This window comes from Gallus gallus, chromosome 1 (assembly GCF_016699485.2).
Source record: "Gallus gallus isolate bGalGal1 chromosome 1, bGalGal1.mat.broiler.GRCg7b, whole genome shotgun sequence".
NCBI lineage: Eukaryota > Metazoa > Chordata > Aves > Galliformes > Phasianidae > Gallus > Gallus gallus.
Window position 1 is genome coordinate 45,209,211 of NC_052532.1, and position 16,836 is coordinate 45,226,046.

At 41.1% G+C, this 16,836-nt stretch overlaps 1 protein-coding gene and 1 long non-coding RNA gene across 10 annotated transcripts in view; one reads left to right on the plus strand and one right to left on the minus strand.

The window, feature by feature from the left end:
* Positions 1 to 2,700: 2,700 nt before the first annotated feature.
* TMCC3 (transmembrane and coiled-coil domain family 3) overlaps positions 2,701 to 16,836 on the minus strand; it is a 126,525-nt gene continuing 112,389 nt past the window's right edge. For all 9 annotated transcript variants that reach the window (XM_004937631.5, XM_015284049.4, XM_015284046.4 and 6 more), the window contains 3 exons: positions 11,108 to 12,006; positions 9,999 to 10,134; positions 2,701 to 7,934 (listed from right to left, as the gene is read on the minus strand). In XM_004937631.5, the coding sequence (XP_004937688.1) occupies positions 7,632 to 7,934; positions 9,999 to 10,134; positions 11,108 to 12,006 (1,338 nt within the window). In that variant the 3' untranslated portion in view covers positions 2,701 to 7,631. The remainder of the gene's footprint in view (positions 7,935 to 9,998; positions 10,135 to 11,107; positions 12,007 to 16,836) is intronic.
* Positions 7,933 to 13,431, plus strand: LOC121109172. The gene is made up of 2 exons (XR_005850203.2): positions 7,933 to 9,345; positions 12,420 to 13,431. It is a non-coding gene; the product is annotated as an uncharacterized LOC121109172 (long non-coding RNA).

Below are 16,836 nucleotides of genomic sequence, written 5' to 3' on the forward strand. Positions count from 1 at the left end.
CGATAGCTGTTCTCTGGCCAACCAGCTGGTAACAGCAGTGGGAAAGCTCGGGTCAAAGTAGAGATTTCTTTTAGGCGTTTGCTTGGCAGTATTGGAGGTTATTTATGTTTCTTTCGAAGCGAGCAACGTGCAAAGAGATGGAAAGACAGCAGAAACCCCAGGAAAATATTTCTGGGTGTTTCACAGATACTCCCTCTGGAGGAAGATGGATACTTGTTCAAGTTTGGTCCTAAAATGCCCTGGTGAGTTTGAAGGCTCATTAGGTGGTGAGCATTCACCTGGTGTCAATGCTTGATTAGATAAATCCTCCAGCTCCTGTAACCCAGGGGCGTATTTTTAGAGAAGCGCATTGCTGTTATGCACACATTCTGCTGCTCCTACCTGTAGTTTAATCCCCGCTTAGTTTATGTCACCTTGACCTGAATCCAACCTGTCAGAACGGCGGGCAAAAGGGGCTGCTGGGGGTACTGCTGGCAGCGCAGCCCTGCTCTGCAGCAGAGTCAGCAGAGCCTGGAAGCATGCGAATGGCATCGTCATCTCCTACAACAACAGCAGGGCTATCTATGACCGAGCAGCACGGTATTGGTGTTGGGCAGCTAAACTGTGCCTTGTTTGGTGTAAACTGCCTGAAAAAAATAATACCTTTGGCAATGCAAAACCAGAAGATGAAAATGGCTTTTAATTGCCACAGTGCTGTGATAAGAGTCTTTTCTGGTTAAACAGGGCGGTTTTTATCGTGGAGCTCATTTGGACCTGAATACAATTTCTAGTACTCAGTAGCACAGAGTATTTGGATGTGGCTCTGGACAGCCTGGTCTGGTGGTTGGCAACCCTGCTCATAGCAGGGGGGCTGAAACTCAGTGATCACTGTGGTCCTTTTCAACCCAGGCCATTCTATGATTCTATGATTCTGTGATATGCTAGCACATAAGACTGCAATAGATAGAAACCATGAAGCAGTTTATGAAACCATTACTCAGTCAGATGCATTGTACAGGACTACTGACCGCACAGACATCTCTAGTGTTCTGTCAGCATGTACATAGGCTATCTCTCTTATACAGTACTGATCATCTGCTTCCTTCCCCTGTACAGCTATGACAGAAAGGGATGTTTTCCAGATGAGTGCCAAATTACTAAAATTGTATTCATAAGAGAAAAACTGCAGGTGGAATTTATTGGTCTACTGGGAGATGTCACATCTGAGCATACTGTACTTGTATATTACAGGCTTCAGATCTGACTGCACTTCCATTCCCATTCAATTGGCTGAGTTCTAGCCACACTAACTAAAGGACAATTTTTCCTCATTTACATACACATGGACTTTATGTGAACGACCATGCAAGCGCTCACGCCTGCTTCAATTATACACTCCTCCTTTATCAAGCATTGTCTCCAGGTAAGCATGATGATATAGTGCTTGCTCAGCCCTGGTGGTTGTGAATCCACCTCCATTGGTAGGTGCACCTCCAAGGGCTCAGCATCACCATCAGAGGGATCAACATCCATTGGCTCAGGTTCGCTGCTGCTCCCCTGAAGCAGAAGCTTCTCCGGTGGAGGAGGATCCATCCTCCTCCGCAAAGGCCTGCACTGGGTGGGAAGGGACTTTAAATTGTTCCTTGTGTCAGATAACTGCACAAGTTGGTTAGAGACTGGTGTTGTGTTGTCAGACACTGTATTTATAGTGGTTGTATTTATCGGGAGGTGGCTTGTGACCAAGCTATGGCAGTGTGACCCTAAGAATATCCCATGAGAACCAAAACATGGCTGTGTCGGGCAAGGGGAGGTTATTGCCTGAGAGTTGTCCTAGTTGGCACTAATGGGATTCCACAGAGGTCCATTTTTGAACCAGTTCTCTTTAATGTTTTCATCAATTACTCCAATAAAGATCTGAAAGTTTTATTAACTAAATTTGTATATGATGCTAAACTGGGAGGAGTGTTGACTCCACTGAGGGCAGAGAGGCCTTGCACCAAGATCTTGACAAATTGGAGGGTGGCCCCCATCTGCGTGAAGAAGAGTAAGTGCTGAATTTTGCACCTGGCTCTGTGTACAGACTGGGGGATGAGGAGCTGAAGTGCAGCTCCACGGGAAGGGAACTGGGGGTTCTGGTTGATGGCAAGTTGAATGTGGGGCAGCAGTGTACCATGGCAGCCAGAACTCTGGGTGCATCAGGCCCAGAACTGCCAGCTGTCAAGGGAAGGGCTTGTCCTGCTCTGCTCTGCTCTGCGCTGTGTGACCTCACCACAAGTGGTGGGTGCAGGTTTGGGCACCACGGTATCAGAACGCCATAAAACTATTAGGCACATCACGTATTAGATTTTGTGGCACGTGACCACGATTTCTGACAATAGCATAAAAAATTTGGCTTTGGTTTCAAGTTCTGTTTTCCGAAAAGGTAATCCAAAGCGAGTCCAGCTGCTTGGCACAGTAACACCATGTTTGCAGAGCAGGTTCACACAAGCTCTGAGAATAGCAGGATGGTATCTCCTTTGATGTTTGCAGATCTACTGCGACATAGCTGTAAATACAATTCAAATGACCAGTCGGATCAGAACTGCAACAGAGCACAATGCTCAGATTCTTCACTACTTTAAAGCTTTCTTTCAGTTCAATAGCACTGCTACTGACAAAGAGAAACCAATGTGGGTTGGAGTGATCAGACAGTAAGTTTAAGAGACAACTTCCATCATCAAATAAATGTAAATATGTTTTATTAAAAAAAAAAAAAAAGTCAGTGGCACCTTAGAGGCAGTCATGACTACACAACAAAATGTACAAAAATTACATTTTTATAGTTGCATCTTTCCACAGTGGTGCACAAAATGAATACACTATGAGAAACATTGGAGATTGCACATTGAGACAATTAATTAACTCCAGTCAATTAAAACAGACAATTTCTGGTACAGGTTAATATTAACAGGCCTAGCTTTCTTGGGGCGTGGGGGGAAGGAAAGAAAAGACAAAAAGAAAGGAAAAATGGCTTTGTGCAAAACTTTCCAACAACAGTGTAACTTCATATGCTACACATAAAGCAATTCAGCTGTACAAGATCCTTTGACAGTCCTCATGCAGTCTTTACATACAGCATCAACTCCGTGGTTTTTTAGGGACAATACACAATTCCATTCACTAATATTAGAATTTTCCTACTCTTTCATTGCTGTAATGTGAAATGGTCTGATTCTTTCTCCCGGATTCTATCCAGCATCAGAAACCATTCAAACTTTATTTGAAAACAAGGCTCTTATCATCTATTGCTTTTTCAAAGGGAACAAGATAATTAATTAAAGGCCAAATTTTGGCACAACAGGCAATGGGAAAAATGTTTTAAAAATTCCCCCCCCAAAACCCCCAAAACAACAACAAACCAGACGATTGACAGATATTTGCTTGATTAAAAAAGGAGAGTAAAGTTGCCTGATTGCAGTTCCTAGCTGGACTCTCAGAAGTGATTAAATTCTGTTATCCAAATTAAAATGTTTAATTACTTTAATCTGTGTTTACCTTCTGCTGCACCATTGAATCCAGAAGTAATATATCTGTGTCACAGTAGAAATGGGCTTGGCTTCCAAAATCCCATACCAACTAAATGAACCACAAGCTTCTGTTTTGTTTTGTTTTCCTAGATTCTCTCTCATTCATTGATTTTAACTCCAGAAAGCACTACTTTTGTTTACGTAGTTGACTCTGAATAAAGCATAAGTCTGGACTGATTCCTCCTTGAACAACACCATTCAGCTTGAGCTTAAAATATTTGAGTCCTTGTCTAAGTTATTCCATAGCTAACAATTAACTCATAACTCTTAATGATCGCTAAACTATGTGTACATTGGATTTGCCCATTGGATTTGCCCGGCTTCAACTTCCAGTCGTATCTTTGCTACATCAAGTTGGCTTCACCTATTCTGTTTCTAGTCCCCAGATAAACATTTGTGGTTTTGTTCAAAGACAAACACTGGCTGTAAAAGATCCTTCATATACAACAGGTACCAGGTCCATGCACAATGGTCTTGCAGCAGAGACACTGCATAACACAGGTGTTTTGAAATTAAACCATAAGGACAGGCATCAAAAATTAACTGAAGGACATTTCATTTAGAGAACGACATCAAAGGGAAGTGAAATAATTGACTACCAGGCAGCATCAGGCAGAAAAGACGTTGGCAATTTTTTGTAGAGTGAGAGTGTATTAGAGACTCATGATGAGTAAGTGCAGGAAGCAAGAATGACATTTAATGTGTTGTAGGAGAACAGAAGTGCTCCCACTGTCCCAACAGAACATGGATTGAGAAGTTAAACAAGGTTCTCTGCAAGACACATCCGTGTCAGCATGAGGTACGAAACGGGTGAAGGCAGGAGGGGAGGCCTCCCTCCCTTGCGGGTGGGAACAAGCTTGGCAGAGCTCCTCGCACTGCAGCCTGTCTTTTGCCCTTCACAATTTGCTTAATTTCTTGATGCATGTCACATCGCCCAGCAATTTAAATACAGCAGGGAAATAACCCAGAGAAGTGCTGTGCCCGTTTATCCATTAGGGTTGTTTAATTTGCGTAAGTAACATTACTCAGAGCTTACAGCTTTTTCTGCGTCCTCTGTCAGATAAAAGCCAATATGGAAATGCAAGGCCCTTCTGTTTCCAATTTGGCCCCAGATACTTTATCAGGACGGTAAGCAATCTTTCATAGGCCCATTGATTTTATGTTCTGCCTTCATTTTGCACTGAGGACATCTTCCAGGGTTGTAACGGGATGACCTTGGAGCAGAAACCTTTGCATCCTCAGGATGTACCAACTGCCTCATGATACCAACTGCCTTTGTTATAAGATGTCATGACTACCTGATGTTTCATTTTTAATTACATACACTAGCATGGGGAGTTTCAACTAATGATGCATCAGGCAAAGGAGTTTTTAAGTAAAATTAACAATGCACAGTATACCTTTCTTCTGCATGTACCCTTCTGAACCCACATAAAATGCTGGACAGTGGTTTCTTGAGCAGCCCAACCAGAAGGCGACTGCACAAATCAAGCAGAAGAAGGCTGATTATAATAAGGAAGGCAAAAGAGCAACATCAAGAGTCATGCATTTCTGAGGACCACCTCCAGGATTCTCATGTTTTTGTCAATGTTGGGTTTTTTTTGGAACAAACGGGGATGCTTGTGGGCTGGGGAAATGAGAACAAAAAGTCAAGAGGATTATTTGTAATTTAGCAAATGGCTTCGGAAAGCAACGGACTCTGACTAGAAGCACGTGCATTATCTAAAGGAATGAAAAGTACAAATTAGTAGTATATGCCTTTTTAAAAATGAAGATGGGAACGAGTTATATTGAAAGAGTAGAAAAGACCAAGGAAGTCTCCCACACATCAAAAGGGCATAAAAAGAAACAAAGGGAAATCCTCTCTTGTGATGTAAGAGCCAGAAAAGAGCAACATTTTTTCCCCCTCTTTTTAATCTTTTTAGAATTGTAAACAGACTTTCCTGTGAAGATAAGTTTATGAACTGTATCAGCGGAGGCAATCTCAGTTAATCAGCTGGCCGAGAAAGGAGGCCAGAGCGGCTACTTGGAAGGGGGGCTGCAGACCTGCTGCTGTGCACAGTGCCAAAACAGGTTAAGAGGAAGAAGAAGAAAGGCCTTCCTGCACCAAGCAGCAGCAGGAGCATGTGCAGCAACTAAGGCAGAGAAGGTTTATGCATAACACAATTGTCATGCTCCTCTTCAGGGAATACAGAGGTAAAGGCAAAGAGGAAAAAAAAAAAAAAGAGGAAGAATGTATCTATCTAATAATTCTTCCAGCCACAGGAGAGGCCATTGGTACATTTGGGCTTTATGATGTGATGCCACTCGCAGCAGGACTTCTGCTTTCCACTGCACCTTCCTCAGAAGATTGGGCAGGGCCAGGTTGTGAAGATGTGTGTGCATACTACCAGTGCCTGCAGGCCAGGTACCATCCTTCCTGGTATCTTTTCAGAGCTGTTGCACATACAAAGAATTTTTAATGACCTTTATAGTGCTTTAATTTATTATTTTTTTTAAATGCCAAGTCATATCATTACTTATGCAGTTAATTCTGTCCTTTCTTCAGTCCCTGAAGCCACAAAAGGTAACTGTATTCACTGATAATCCAGCAGTCATAAAATGTCAAAGCTCTTCCATTGCCTCCCTATTCCTCAGAATAAAGACTTCTGAATTTCTACACCAACCACTGTGATTGAGTAAAAGTAAAAAACAAAACTGCACCCACTCACCAAGTAGTTCCCTTTTCTACCCCTTCTGTAAAGGCAGCATAACAAATACAACTTGAAAAGAAATCGTAATGACAGTTAATTAAAAGGTAAGTAACACCGAACATCAAATAACTAGAGACACTTCCCCCCCGCCCCCCATTTAATACAGAGCAGGGAATTCTGTGTTGTTTTTTTTTTCTTTTTAATTTTTTATTAAAGATCTTGTTCCACACGATGGATGAGAGCCAAGCAGAGGATTTCAGGGATTTTTTTTTCCTGCAGTTCCTAAACAAAATAATTTCTAGTAAGAAAACAAACCCAACCCTGTCTCCTAGTAGTGGTACTGTATGATAATACATTATTTTTAGGAATGTCTGTTAAGAGAGTCTGCACAGTGTTTGTCTATTTACAGAAGTTTAACTCCCTGCTCCCCTAAGGATCAGTTCCCTCATGCTTCTTCTGCATTGTTTAATTTGACATAAGGGAAAAAAACATCCACTGTACCCAGAGTCCCAGTATATATCTGCTCTGCATTCAGTTCAGAAACCCCAACAATTCAGTGCTAGCAAAGGCTAATCTAAATGTTGCCTTTCTCGGTGCCTGAGGCAAGTGAGCACTTCTCTCTGCATGGAAACACACCCATGAGTTACACTTGCTCCCTCACTCCTTTATGAAGTGGCCTGGAGATCTTATTTAATTCAGTTCTTCATCTTTGGAAGCTTTGTGCCACATTCATGTTTTTCCTTGAGCGTGATAAGGGACAACAGAACAAGTGCTAATTGTGGTCACTAGTCATCAGCGGTCTGATTTTTGAACAATGAACTCTTTGTGCAAAGGGTTACTCGCAGAAGCATCACAGGTTTTGCTGGTCCTGAAAACTGGAAACTCCGTATATAGTTACCCATTAATTTAGAAACCAGAACTATTAATACATACGACTGTATAGTTTTGCTTATCATTGTAGCTGGATTCAGAGAGAAAATGATTTATCTAAAGGGCTGATACACACTGTGATGCGCTCCCTTGTGATCACACTCCTTGCACTCCAGTCCAGTGAAAAGAACACCTCACACTTGCAGTGGCTTGGATCCTCTCCCAGAGCATCCCACCATCTTCTGTGGTCACAGGCTTGTAGAGTGGACAACCGGTTGGCTTAAGGCAGAAGTCTGACACAAGATAGCGGCTCATCACAGACATGGCCAGTTCGACACCATCTGATTGAACAGCCTACTGACTGCCAACAAGTACACGTTTACATATTTACACCTGACAGTCTGGGAGTCTTTGTAGGCTTCTTCATTCAGTCTGCACATTTAAACTGACAAAAAAAAAATTGTAAACACACAGCACTTAAAAACAGAGAGGACGAGAAGAAACAACAGCTAGCCCAGCAGCTTCATCTTGGTATAATCATCCTTTCTATGGCACAGATGATATGATCCCAGTTTTTACAAAATATTGCCAGCAGTGTCACTGCGAAGAAAGTGCAGATGATATGAAAACGGCTCTTCATCATAGGAGCAATGAACTTTGCAATAGTAGAAACACACACTAAGATGACAGTCATGAAGGCCAAGATAACATTTATACATTTCCCCAGGAGCACTTTGGCATTAACTGTTTCAGTTTGCTGTGCTTGCTGTTCCTGCTGATGGAGCTCCAGCTTTGAAACCCGGGTCTGGCACGATTCCAAGGCTTCCTAGAGATAGAAAACGAGAATCAGGGCAGCTCTATTCCCACACAGCGCTTCTTGTTTTAGCAGCAGGACCATCCGTCATCTAGATTAGGAAGTGTCATTTATAATAGACAGCTAAGACTTGAATGAAACACCAACTCTTTTAAAAATAAACATACGTATTTATCTACTTCTGTGTATCACTGCCTGCTCGGGCTTAATTAAGTCTGACAACACTGTCCAGAATATAGTATTTCCATTTTTCATGCCTAAGAAAAATTATCATAGCTCTAATGTTCACGATAACGTGTCCTGTATATACTGATGAGATAGAGTACTGGGAAAGTTGTTGCCATGGCAACTGACACTGCATTAAAACAGTGTCAAAGTTAGTTTCTTCGCATAGACTACAGAAAACATTACAGTAGTAATGACTTACTCTGATACTAATTAAATTACTGTGTAACACGTACCATTTGACTTAGGCCACCTCTCTGGCGTACAATACTTTTGTCCTCAAAGCCACCAACTGTACAGTGCTGGGCCTGAGTTCTGAGTGTCTTACTGATTCCTCACTCTGTCACAGTGTCAAGGCTCGTTCATCCACACCTCAAGTGAACAACATGCAGTGGAGACATCTGTAGTGATGCCTGTACAGCATTCGCTCTTTCTCTCATGATACATTCCACTTCACAATTCGTTCTAAAGAAAGTAGACTTTGCTCTTCTGCTTGGGAGTGGACTAAAAATGGTCTTTGAGTCAAACGGCTGTGGAATCAGTCACCCACACACAAAACTCCTCATGTAAACACGTCTAGCTGCTTCACTAACTTGCCTAAATGCCACTTTTTGCTTGAGTTGTGACTTGGGCACTATCGTATGACACAGTGTAAGGATTGTTTCATGAGATGGATCAACTTGATGTAACCTTTTAACACCGCACAGAAGGAAGAAAGTATGCCCAAGCATCCCTACTTCCTTCCCAGTCTCAAACTCCAATCATCTTCCTTGGGCTGGCAGGGGTGTTCTCCTGATCACACAGTAAATTGATTCAATCCAATATTCCATGTAAAAAAACAACCAACAAAATGTATACAGAGCTATTAACTCTATGACTGGGTCAGTTCTCCGTGGTTTCTGGCTTACTGTGGGACCAGTTAGTCACTGGAGTCAGCAAAAAGCATAGTGGCCATTTACAAAAGACAGGTTCCTTTCTCTGTTCTAGGAATTAGCAACATTAAGTACACAGAAGATTGTTCTCTGTCTTCTCTTATCAACCAGGAAGGAGGCTAATCTTCCTGCTCCTGGCCTGCTGCCTGTGATATGCTTAGCAATGCGAGCACAGGGACGTACAGAACAGTTTTTATTCACCGTCTGAGCCAATAAGATGACAGTCATTAAGCATTCCTCAGTCATCAGTGAATGTAAACCTACAGGTAAGGCATTCACCACTTCCTCAGACTTCAGATAGAAATATTTTGCATTATACCAGTGCTTATATTGTATATAAATATTGAAGTATATAATTGCATAGTGTTCATGACAAACTTGAAGACGTTAGTGGTTTTTGACTGGAGACAGACAAGACTATAACCTATTGGTTTGAACACACCCTACCGCTTTGACTACAGGGGCCACTATAACCATAGGTTAAAATTCTTACGTTATAATGACAAATCTACAAGTCTATCAGTTCTCTTCTCATTTTAAACTCAATTCATTATAAACATGGCCATGTAATACGACTACATATTGGAGAAAGTCTGAGCAAGAGGTTTGTGTTAAGACACCGTCAATAGACTTGATTCCTTCCTCCTTTGGTTCAAGAAATTAAAACAACACCATCCATTCTTCATCCACAAGTCTGCCTATATTGTATCATCAATTCCAGCAGGTAAAATTCTGGGTCTATCGTAACAAGTGGAGACTGTATCACTAATGGAAAGGTGCCGAGGTTTCATCTTAAAATAGAAAACATGGTCTTAAGTTTTCCTCACAATTTTGTATATAAGGACGTAGAATGATGAAAATGCTTTACTATACAAGATCTACAGAAAACGTTAGAAGTTTGATAAGCATAAAAAAGTACCTGAACGTCTCGTGATCGCTCATACGCCTGATATGCCACTTTCTCCTCTATGCTGGCTAGCTCTTGTTTCAAGTTTGCTGTCTCATGTTGATGAAGATCAGTGAGGTCATTTAATTGGTCTTCCAATCTTTCATATCTTTTCAGGAAAAAAGGTCTAAATTTAGTGCCTTCTATTCAAGTAATGCTAAACAAGAAAACAATCACACGTATTTAAAAGTAACTTCTCAGTAGTATTGATTCATCTAATCAGCATTAGAAAGCACTAGAGAAATCAGTAGCATGATTGAAAACACTTCACAAGCATTTACTCTACAAACCAAAAGCCTTTTGTGAGCGTTCCTTGCTGGCACCGCATATGAAAGAGCAAAAATCTGTATATCATTGATGAATTATATAACAATAAACCAGTGGCTGAAAGCATCCAATTCACATTTTATATTTTTCACTGTTCATTGAGACAAGAAAATATGATTTCTTAAGTAAGCTTGAGCCAGCTAACAACTCACGAGCAGTGAAAGGAAAGACACCTTTCCCTGGAGCCCCCTCAGTCACAGCTGTAAAGTCCTACATTTCACGTACAGCCCATTCTGGCAAACCTCTACATGTGAATCAACTAAACCAGCAGAAAGCTAAGTCTTTTTTGTCAGTTTGTGATCTGGTTTAGCACACAAACAGGCAAATACTTCCATGGGCACAAATGGCACGTAGATGCAGCAGGTGCAAACCCTCTGCAGAGCACATCTCACTTCCCACAGTGACAAAGGAGTTAATTACAAGTAGTGAATGCAAAAGGAGGTTGTGCTTCAGCACTTCAAATTACACCACACCTGTGTAAACTGTGTCCTTGTGTCCACTAGATAGCATTGTGCTTGAGAAGTGTTTGCACAAGGTACTCAGCACTAAAGATGTCCCAGCTGTACAGCAGCTGTCAGTTTCAGTAAGTCAGTTATTGGGAGGTGTGGAACATTTTAGTACTAGGTATCAGTTGGAATTATTTCTCCTTTTTACTTCTAAAGTACCCTATACACACACACACACACACTTTACATTTTCCAAATAGTTTCTATGTCCATAAAACTCATTTTGAGAGAACAATGAAAAGAAAATACCTATATCTTTCCTCCTGTAACATTTGAGAAATAAAGCCATAGTCTCTCTTAAACTGTGTTTTTAAATTCTCTATGTCATCAGCTAATTGGGACTGTGTTTCCTTGATTTCCCTTAGTTCCTCCAAAATCATGGAAAGCTTTCCTTGGCTGTCCAGGGCACCTGCTGTGGCAGGACCAAATGAAGTATTTCCATTGCTGTCCGCTGAGCCGGAGGTCCCACTTGAGCATTCATCATCACTAATGTATTTTGGTTTGGCAACAATGGTGGCACTGCCCCCGTAGGTTCTAGAGCTCGTTTCTGGACGAAATTCCTCCAGGGTGTTCTTGAGATGAGCAATGTTGTCTGCGCTACCAAATTTGTTTCGGATCAGATTTGCAAACTCTCTCGACTTGCTGAAAACAAAGACAGGTGGGGTCAAGGATACACCTGGCACACTCGACTTGTTGCTCTCTGTTCCATGCCCAGAGGTACGAGGCTTTCCATGCTGAATATCTTTCAAATTGTCTTTGGAAGTATCCTTAGTAGTTTTGGAAGATCCATTCTGTTCAATATCCTTGAGCTTTTTGTGGTATTGCTCTAACTTCTTCTGCAGCTGGGCAATGGAGTGGGCAGATTTCTGGTTCTTTTTCTCAAAGACTTGCTTAATGCGTCCAGCTTGTTGCTTGTCTGCACTGTTTACCAGTTTCAAGTACTCAGCCACATTTCCATCTCGAGCTGTTTGTTCGACTTTGATTTGTTCTGTAACCTTGAGGATTTTCTGTTTCAAGCTATCAGCACTGAGTTTGACTTTATGAAACTCTAGGACTCCATCTGGTACATCGAAGTTCAGATTGGTGTCAGAGCCTCCACGGCGAATGCTAAGTGGCAAACTGAGAGTATTCATGTCATGTCTTTCCACCTGAGGAGAGAGAAAAAAGACAAACAGAATGTGAATTTTATTTTTGAAATCCCACTTTCCATTTCTGCATGTAATTATAACAAGTAGAGAATGCATGGTAGCTTACTGCAGCAAGTTTCATTGAAATTAGAAGCATTTTTCTCAGTTTGCCTGACTGAAAAACAGAACACGAAACTGCCTCGTCTCCATAAAAAAAAAAAAAACCAAGACTAATTAGAACAAAAATTATGCAAGTACAGTTCTTTGGAATCATTTACAGTTCACTACAAAATGAGAACAATGCCTGCTTAGAAAGAGTTCCTAAATACTAATATTAAGAACTTCAGAGAGATCACAACTGTTAATTGCTCTATTGTTCTCGTAGAAGTGGTCAAATACTGATAGAGTTGGTAAACAGATCTTTTATTCTACAGGGAACTGTATATTTTACCAGGATAAAGCCTCTTCTTGACAAATGCTCCTCCCATTCAAGTTCATCACACTCTGAAGTTTTTGCACATCTGGCTGAACACTCCTGGAAATCTACTGCATGCTTCAGCAGGAAGCAGCTATTAGCTTTTAGTGCAGACATCACAGAGATGGAATTGGCCTACAATTGACTTCCCATCCTTGATGAAGATGCCTAACAACTGGATCTGTTTTGATATCAAACTCACCAAGTGGGATTTCCCTAAAGAAACTCAGGAAAGAAAACTGCACTCACTCAACTGTGGGATCCACACATCATGACAACGTTCCCAGGAAGTGTAACCAAAACAATTAGGCAACATGGTCACAACATCAGCACAACAGATTATTTGCCCTTCTCAAAAGAAAGGCAAGATAGTCTGATCGAAAACATACAGAGCATCTCCTGTAAATTCAAAGCCACAGAAGAGCCCATGAGACAAGAATGACCTGACTGGAATAGTTTCATCTCTGGTATCTTCTCATATAAACCTCTCTGACAAAGAATGTGCATTTCACTCAAGCTGCCACAACACTTTAGCTGTAGAGACTGCTTTAGAAAGGCTCTGGCCATAATTTGTTTTCAGAGCTTTAACATCAGAGAGAACTAATGCGGTTGTTTGGGCAAGACCACTGCAGAGACAGAACAGAAGCCTGTATAAAAGCATACATTTTCAAGACACATTTGTGAAATGCTGCTGAATGTTTGACTACTCATTGCTTCAAAAGGCCTGACATACTGCATTAAAGGTCGACTTTTCCAATACACTACTTAGTGTTGTTTGTAATACTGAGGAATTCCTTTTAGCAAGATCTCTACACGCATACCTATCCACTCATCACCACACAACCTACTTTCTTGATTGAAACCAAAACCATCATTAAACATCACTGTAAGGCTTGTTTTCCCAACCTTGGGCAGTGTTGGTGGCCCTCCTGGAAATTTGCTCTAACACTTCTCTGTTGCCCTAAAAGAGATTCAGGAACAAGACATGGTACCCCACTGAGGAACACATGTCATGCACAGATTGACCACAAGAGCTAACCTCACCCTACATCCACTGTGATGAATTTACAAACACAGAGGAAGTAACACAGCCATGAAACTGGATCTGTCCCTGAACATTTCAGAGACGAGATCATCTCTGCTCCTGCTTTATATTCTTACCCTTTTATTACTGAGGATTTCAGAGGATTACAGGGTTGGTAGGTTTAGTTGTGTTCGGGTTGTTTGTTTTGTTGTTTTTGTTTTGTTTTGTTTGCTACTGCACTGTTCAGAATCATAACAACATATAACATCCATCATGCTATCATAATAGGATAGCATAACATAAAGAAGTAGATAGTGCATAGATAGTGATAGGACAAGGAGGAATGGTTTTAAACTAAAAGAGGGGAAATCTAGATTAGATTAGAAATTCTTTATTCAGAGGGATGTGAGGCACTGGCACAGGCTGCCCAAAGAAGCTGCAGATGCCCCATCCCTGGAGGTGTTCAAGGCCAGGTTGGATGGGGCCCTGGGCAGCCAGATCTAGTGCCCAATTTAGTCAGTGGTGACCCTGCCCATAGCAGGAGGACTGGAACTAGAAGATCTTGGAGGTCCCTTCCAACCCAAGCCATTCTATGATTCTATGATCATTAAACAAACTGCTTACAATGGCCTGAAAGTCCATCAATCTCTTTTCCCTAATCTTTCTTTTTATCCACAAATTGCTCTCTCAGTAAACCAGCACGATACCAAGCTGGCCATAGCCAACAGCATCTGTTTCACAAATAAAAAGCACTTCATCAAAACCTGCACAAGAAACAAATAAAGCCCACAAGACACTTCCCACCCCAACCAAATGTGATGTGCTTACTTCATAAGCTGATGAGGCTTTTAAATTCCATTTTCATAAAAACTTACAAGAAACTCGCAGGCTCCCTGGTAGGAAAGTATAATTTGTTGTGATAACACAAGATCAAATGCCAGCAGCCTTCCTGGCTAAGCCTCTACTGTGTGAATTTATTAAGCTAGAACAGCACACTTGCCTTTCCAACCATGGTATGGCTGATGTGAAAGGGTCCCTGGCAAAGCTGGGATCTGGCAGTGGTAAAAAGCAGGTAAAGTAGAAGTTCACATTTCCTGACCTCCAAGAATATTTATCCAAGATAAATGGATGCTTGGAAGAAACGCTAACTGAACAGCTCTGGGTTTGACAATTTCTTCAGGAGAATATTGGTTAATGGTTACACTTAAGAACTTAAGACTTGGAGTCTGTTCCAAGGATTAAACTGGTACTGTAGCCTAATAGCTCTGCATTTTACCACTTTGCTTAAAATAATTAATACTGAGCCATGTGCTTAATTACTGAAAAGGAATACAAGTTGTTTGTAGAAACAGAAACACATATGATTTGATATCATGTCGTATGCATTTGACAAAAAAACGTTTCAGTGATGCCATCTCATTTTTGTATTTAGCACAAATGCAACACATGGGTAGGATGACGTTTCATATTTATTACTACAGCATCTAATTTGAAAGGTAACAAAAGTCACAGGTGGCTCAACACTAACTTCAATTTTTTTGTATTTATTATTATTATTGAACAAGTCTTAGAAATATAACTATAGTGGGAAAAAATAGTTGCATTTTTGAAGTGATAATGCTCATAATACCATTATGGTAGCTAAAACATGCACTTAAATAACACAAAAGTAGATCTACACGGGACACTTGGATCTTTAAGAAGACTCACACGGGAAAGAAGAGCAACCAAGGCAAACAGCTGAAAAGCTGCTTGATACTAGATCTGTATCCCATGTTGCAGATATTTCTTTAAATACATTTACTGCGTCTGAACAGATTCAGCAAAGATAAAAAGCTGAGCATAAAACAATAGTTTCCTGAAACAACCAAAGACATTTTTGAATAAGCTTTGGCACAAAAGCATACTATAATAAATCACTGACTTGCATATACACGAGACAGATCCATCGCTGATATTACTAAGGACAAGCTGTATGTACTTCCAAGAATGGGTGGGTCCATCTCTGACCTCTACACAGCAATGAATGTTTACTTCCTGAGTACAGAATACTCTAAAAATACACTGTAATAACTGGATATAAGCCCAATCAGATCCCTTCTCCCTCACTGGAGTTTCCAGCGGTCAGCAAGGTCTGCCTTTATCCCCATGCCTTCCTGGAACCTCAAGGTCATAACAGCAATAGGGAAAGAAAAACAAGGGTGTCAAGGGATTACATCAGCTGACAGACTCATTGCTTTTGCATGCAGGGAAAGGTAGAGATGAAGAATCAATTAGCGCGTGGTAAATCTACTTGAAATGAGCAAAACAATTGTAGGTTGAGTTTAAATTCTGTGAAGTTTGGAACAGTCTACATTCCCAAATAAAATGCTAGGAGAAGTTTCTCCTATCTTAAGACAGGACCAAGAGTTCACCAAGGGCACAGGAGAGTCGTAACCAAGCCATTCCCCTGAGCACATGGGGTCAAAGCGGCAGTGGGTAAAAGGCAACTTGCCATTCATGAAGAAGTATTCAGAGCACAACAGTGCTTTAAAAGCACAAGCACAGAAGAAAGGGTAGGGATTGTATCAGCATTTTGATGATACACCGGTTTTCTCATTCACCATCTGCAAGAGAAACCAAAGCTCACATGTGCAGACCACGCTAACCATGCTAAAGGACCCCCATGCCCAAACGTCACGGGTAAGATTGTAAACCCATAGGTGTCTGTGGGAAGGGGTACCACGAGGATGGGAACTGCAGAAAGCACACACCTGTGGGTCCCCTCACTAATGGAAGCAAACCATGAAGACACCAAGTAATAGTCTTATTCATCCAGGCTCAGTTTGTAGTTGGGTTTTGTTCATTTGTCGCATTCCTTCTGCCACACAGCCTTGTCACCAGCCATGGCCATGCAAGCTAAGCAAAAGCTTAGATGACAACATAAGGCTATTAAGAACTTTAGAGGAGTATCTGATCAGCACTTAGAAAAAAAAAAAATCTGCAAGAAACATGCAAAATAGGATAAGAGCAGCTCTAGAGCTTTTTAGGGTTTAGCAACAGCAGCAAAGATTATCAGGACTAATTCTTTCTTCTTTTTCTTGTCAGGAAACATTCGTACACCAGAAGAACAGTGGTTCTGATGGGTAAAAGAACATGCAGTTGAACTTCGCTTAAGTGTCAGCATATTCTCAAAGCAGAAATGTGTTTGGAGAGGCAATTTTACCATTGCTTACAAATTCAGCTCTCCTCCTAAAATCCACAGGAGAAGAATTCTTCATAGAAGTCTCAAACCTGTGCTTGATTATCAAAGGTTTTTATTTATATAAAAATCAGTGCACAAAATCATTGCTGTGCAGTATTCTCACTGCAA